The 5,417-nt window shown below is 29.8% G+C and overlaps 1 protein-coding gene across 1 annotated transcript in view; it reads right to left on the bottom strand.

Moving 5' to 3' along the window:
- Nucleotides 1-246: 246 nt before the first annotated feature.
- The window catches only part of LOC105627860 (CD109 antigen-like), a gene marked incomplete at its 3' end in the record, with an annotated part of 10,573 nt that continues 5,402 nt past the window's right edge, over nt 247-5,417 (bottom strand). Inside the window, exons 4-14 of the mRNA XM_012209136.1 lie at nt 4,270-4,502; nt 3,318-3,435; nt 2,669-2,855; nt 2,372-2,532; nt 2,161-2,299; nt 1,818-1,936; nt 1,606-1,745; nt 1,289-1,508; nt 758-1,135; nt 506-664; nt 247-435 (exon numbers count right to left, since the gene is read on the bottom strand). Of these exons, the coding sequence (XP_012064526.1) occupies nt 247-435; nt 506-664; nt 758-1,135; nt 1,289-1,508; nt 1,606-1,745; nt 1,818-1,936; nt 2,161-2,299; nt 2,372-2,532; nt 2,669-2,855; nt 3,318-3,435; nt 4,270-4,502 (2,043 nt within the window). The remainder of the gene's footprint in view (nt 436-505; nt 665-757; nt 1,136-1,288; nt 1,509-1,605; nt 1,746-1,817; nt 1,937-2,160; nt 2,300-2,371; nt 2,533-2,668; nt 2,856-3,317; nt 3,436-4,269; nt 4,503-5,417) is intronic.

Genomic DNA, 5,417 nt, shown 5'->3' with positions numbered 1-5,417 from the left:
ATATATATATATATATTATATATATATATATATATATATATATATATATATATATATCTTTCATATATACTATACATATATACATTTCTTTTTGCTAAGTTATTCTTTTTGCAAAGAATAACTTTAAATATTTTTTCTCTTATAATAATTACATTTGCATAACAATATAACTTTAAAAAAATATTGTTACTTCAATCATTATTATGATTTAAAATTATTAAACTTAAATAATATTATAAATACAATAACGAAAACATACCCTGAACATATCGAAAGCTGTAAATGATTAGCATTGGAATTTTTATCTACTTGAGGATCCAATGTAAACAATGGAAATGCTCCAGTCACATTCAAATTGTATTGATAGGAAACTTGTACTAGTACAAAACCTTTACCCTTTGCTGTTATATTAACATACCGTGTTTTCGTAGGTAGCTGCAAGAAATGCAAAAATATTTTACCGTAATAATGTATAATATACATGAAACAATTCGTTTAAACTTACCATCTTCTTTTGGAGTATTATAGAATTATCGCCACGTATGTTCATATAGCCTCCTTGACCTTCTCCCTCGCCATATTTATACGTGATTTCAACTGAACTCGTGTTCTTTGACAAGTTTTCAGCAAGCTTCGCCAATGCTTGAAGTCCGATTACAGTATCCTAAATTATTTCATAAATAATTTTTCATTAAATTTTATCTCTTTTTCTACACATATTTGAAATAATAATTTTGTACTCAAAATAATTACTTACTTGCGTCGATGCAAAACCACCTTCCGTATTTCTTTGTTTAACGAGCCATTTCATTACGGGAATCGCATCTGTGACCAGATTACGTTTAAGATACGAGAGTAAAGCATACGATGTCATTTCGACATCGACAGAACGCGGTAAAGAATAGTGTGGATTTTTATTGTCTTTTGGAATGGGCTTGCTCCACCATTTAAGATCTTGGTTCGTCACAGCTTTCGATTCTAAGAAATTAAATGCCGATGTCTCGTATGGATGCTTTGCCAAATTTAAGGCGTAAGCACATAGACTCAATGCATATGTATCGTTTAGTCCTTCCATATTACGAACGATGTAGTCAACAGCCTTGTTTATTGTATTACGATATTTTCCCACAGATTCCTATACAGACATATTCAATTTTAATAATTGCGCGACATGGAAAAAGTATTTTTTTATTTCACGTACTGCTTTTAAGCATAAAGATAACATTCCCAACAGACGATTATATTTATTTAAATGTTATTAAATAAAATTAAAAAATATTGCTCTTACCTCGTTTTCTAGGAAAGCAATAAGCGTATATGCTGTTAAAGCAAGTCCTTTGGCAGCTCCACCCTGCATATCACGGTGACTAACTTTTCCCACTTCGGGGAAGGAGCCGTTTGATGCTTGATTGTTGGACAACCACTGCAAAGCTTCAGTTATGATTCTATCCTCGATCGCAATGTATTCCGCCGCTTGTTTAAAAGATTTCGCTACGAATGCTGTAAGCCTAGTGGTCAGAATAATTTCATATGACTTAAATGACAACTTGATCTTGAAATAATTCTTAAATAACGTTATGTTATTAGCAATCTTGTTGGACGTACCATGTACTCCCGCTAGGATCCGACATACCAAATGCGCTAAATGAACCATCAGTATGTCTATAAGTTAATTCTTGCTGGTAGCCAATGTCCAGATATTTTAGCGCTTTGCTTTGCACGGCTTGTGTTAATTGATTCGTATTCTGAAAAGTTTTTTTTATGTATAAATCATATTTTAGCATGTGTCATACAGCAGAAGAGAGTGCTATTGATACCTTGAGATAATTTAAAACAACGATATTTGGTACAAAGTTGAGCATATTTTGTTCGCCGCATCCAAATGGCATTTTTATTAAATTTGCCAAATTCTGGATACTGGGGCCCAAGACATCACCTAATAATACAATTAATAAAGAAGGGATATTTTATGCAAAATAATAAATTTTCACAAGTATTGCATGAATTAGCATATAATTATATACATCATGCTGAAAACTCATTATTGATTAATGTTCATTATGAATTATCAAAATTTAGAAGAGATTGGTTTGAACAAAAGAGTATCGATAAGATCCTTTTAAATTGGAAATGTATATGTAATTTGAGCAATATTATTACCAACTGCAGATATTTGTACAATTTCCGATCCTGGTACTGCATTATTAGGTATGTCGATAGTGACATTTGCATTCGCCTGTTCAGCATTTCTCAAATCCAAAAGTACCGCTTTATTCTTGTATTGTGTTTCTCCCTCAGCCTTAAAACAACAATGTTTATGCTTATTGTCGAGTAGTTGTATGAGCAAAAAAATAAGAATGAGAATCATTACATTGACAAGCAATTTATGTTCAACACTATCGCCAGCCAAAACGCTGTTAGCGGTTGCTTTTATATTGATATATCCTAGTTCTCTTGGAATAATCATGAATGACACACTCGAGCCAGAATTAGCTTTTACGTCAACTTTCTTCCTGCGGTATAATTCCAATTCTGAAAAATTATAATCAATTTAATCCTATAAACTTATCATAATTGGATCATAGTTATAAAATGTAAACGTTGTCACAAATTACGAGTCGGCTATTATTGTTATCTCTTTGGAGTTGAATAACGTTATATTACTTACTTGGTACATCGTGGACTTCGTTAGAAACTTCCGCAAAATCAAATTGTCCATCGTTTGTCAACAGAACTTCGGCTGTCAAGTCTTTATTCATATAATTGAATACCACAATTTGTATGCTTACAATTTCTCCTCGAATTACCGAATACGGCAAATCCACCGATATGAAGAACGGTTTGAACACTTTCAACTAATGAACAAATAATAATATATTAATATAATAGTTTCATAATAATTATGAGAACTTTTATTCAGAGCACCTCTCTATTTTGCTGTAATATGCGCTCAGATTTATGTATATTTTATATAATACGTACATGAATATGTATAAAAAAAATATCGTCACACATACTATAATCAATCCAACGTTGTGATAATTATCGTAGATTAAAAAAAAAGATAAAAAAAAGATTGGTAGAAAATTAATAAAACTTTGACAGAAATGAATTTGTGAGGAAAATGAATCAAATAGTTAATATAAAATTTATGCTCGGAAAAAATTTTGAGTAAATGTATCATTTATATTATAATAAATTAAATTATTAAATTTACTTTATTACTAAGAAAAAACTTGATCAAATACTGATTTTTTCGCAAAGTTAATCTCCAAACTTTCTATGTATAGATTATATAAATATGTATTTATAATAACCTTTCTGGGTTCTTCTATGAGACCTAATCCATGTGCGTCATTGACAGAAAATGCAGTCAATACCCATGATGTGATAGAGTGCGGTACTTCGCGTCGTAATTCCGTTTTTCCATTATATCTGCAAGAGTACATATACTTAATATGTTTCCATAATCGTAAGTATAATATGAAATATTTAGAAGTATGTAGGTATCCTGTATCTTGTGTGCTATCGTTTAGATAATAAATAAACTGAAACATAGATAGATGAAAAAATAATAATGTTTCGAATAGCGATAAAAGAGATTGCAGCTTTCTAATGAAATAGATATACACGATACAAGCAAGTTGATGACATGAAAAAAGTGTTAAGGTCATACGTTCGTATCCTTCACCTTTACAAATGCGGAAAGACACGTTTATATAAATGACATTTTAATAAACACCAATTAATAGTAACATAACATCGTTATAATTTCATATTCAAGAATATAAATATAATATAGCTATTATGTAACACATTTGCTGCATAACAGTTAAATTATAACATGAATGTTGTTAATTGATGTTTACTTAACTAGGGTATAAATAGTGAACAGTGTTACGAATAAAAATCGATCATTCCTCCGTGAATAGCATGACGCAAAACATCAGTTTCCAAGAACTGAGATATGCATGATATATAGAACAAGCTTTTGTAACGCAACTTACATTCTTGAGAAAATATGAGATTGCACCTTTACCTTGATCAACTTTCACGTAACTGTACAATACGGTATGCACGTTATTTACAAATATACAGGGTGTCACTGAAACAAAGGGGCAAATTCTGCCGATAACAGACTGAAGCAATTTTACTCTTTGAAACAATTCATTCCTTTTTTGTTTCAATTTACGTACACCTTGCATATATACCGCATATACATAGACGTGCATAAACACACTAAATGTATACAAGATACGAAATAAATACCCTGAAGAGAAGTTTGTGAAAAGCCAGGTGTTTAAGATGTCATGCATTAGGAATACACGGGGCTTATTCCAGACAGGGGGTGGGATGCGAGAGAAGGCGTAAGGACCTGCCAGTGGTGGTCTTGTCGCTAATCTGTGCGTGACAGGTGGACCAAGGTCTGGTCGAAGCGTGGACACCCCATGAGGCGACCCCGTTATTCTACCCTCCAAAATTTCTGGTCCTGCAATCCAATTCTGCATATTGTATTACACCAACCCAGATCCTCAATCGAAATAAGAATACGATTGATATATCCTAATAATATTATTTCTCTGATTCTTGATAGAGTATAATTACCTTCAGAAAATGCTTCAGATCTACTTTATCTCTTTTAATCATAGAAAGAATTTATTTAGTTTTGAGATAAATTCTTCATTAATATAAGTTTGAAAAAATTGTTCAACATTTAATTGTTTTTGTAATAAATTTTTAACATTTAATTTGTATCTTAAAGAAATCAGAAATGCTGATTTGTGTCTCAAGTTCACATTTTATTTAATAAAATTTAAAACTGAATTAAGAAGAAATTTCATTATTCAATTTAAAATTTAATCATCGATAATTTTTTTATTCTTTTTATTAATTCAGCACTATTGACAAATCAAAAAAAATTTTTCTGATTTTCAGTAATGGCAGTTCTGAAACATTCTTTTTTTATATAGTGAATATTATTAAGACATTGCATAATTTTTCTTGAATTTAATTCTGTACAAAAAAATATAATGGACGTAAAATTATTTTATTTTAATGAAATAAATAATTGATACATTTTATTGCGACTCTGCATCTAGTGCATTGTATCAGATTTTTTAGCATTTCTATCTCTGAAAGTTTTTACAATTTCAAATAAGAAATTTTTGAATATATATAAATATTTATATTGTTTTTATATAAATATTAGTGTCGTATTTAAAAATAACTCGTAAAGACCATAAAATCATATCCTGAAAATTAAAACTTATTTATGTGAAATAAATAATAATTAGAAATATATAATATCCGCGTATAATAATATTAAAAGATTATAGACAAGTAAGTTTAAATTTTAGTTTGTGTCCAAAATAAGTATTTACATATATGCGTATTCAAGGCACAATATAATATCTAAA

Source organism: Atta cephalotes, assembly GCF_000143395.1.
Source record: "Atta cephalotes unplaced genomic scaffold scaffold00010, whole genome shotgun sequence".
Lineage (NCBI taxonomy): Eukaryota > Metazoa > Arthropoda > Insecta > Hymenoptera > Formicidae > Atta > Atta cephalotes.
Note: the sequence above shows the minus strand (reverse complement) of the source record. Positions and strands in the feature narration are given on the sequence as shown.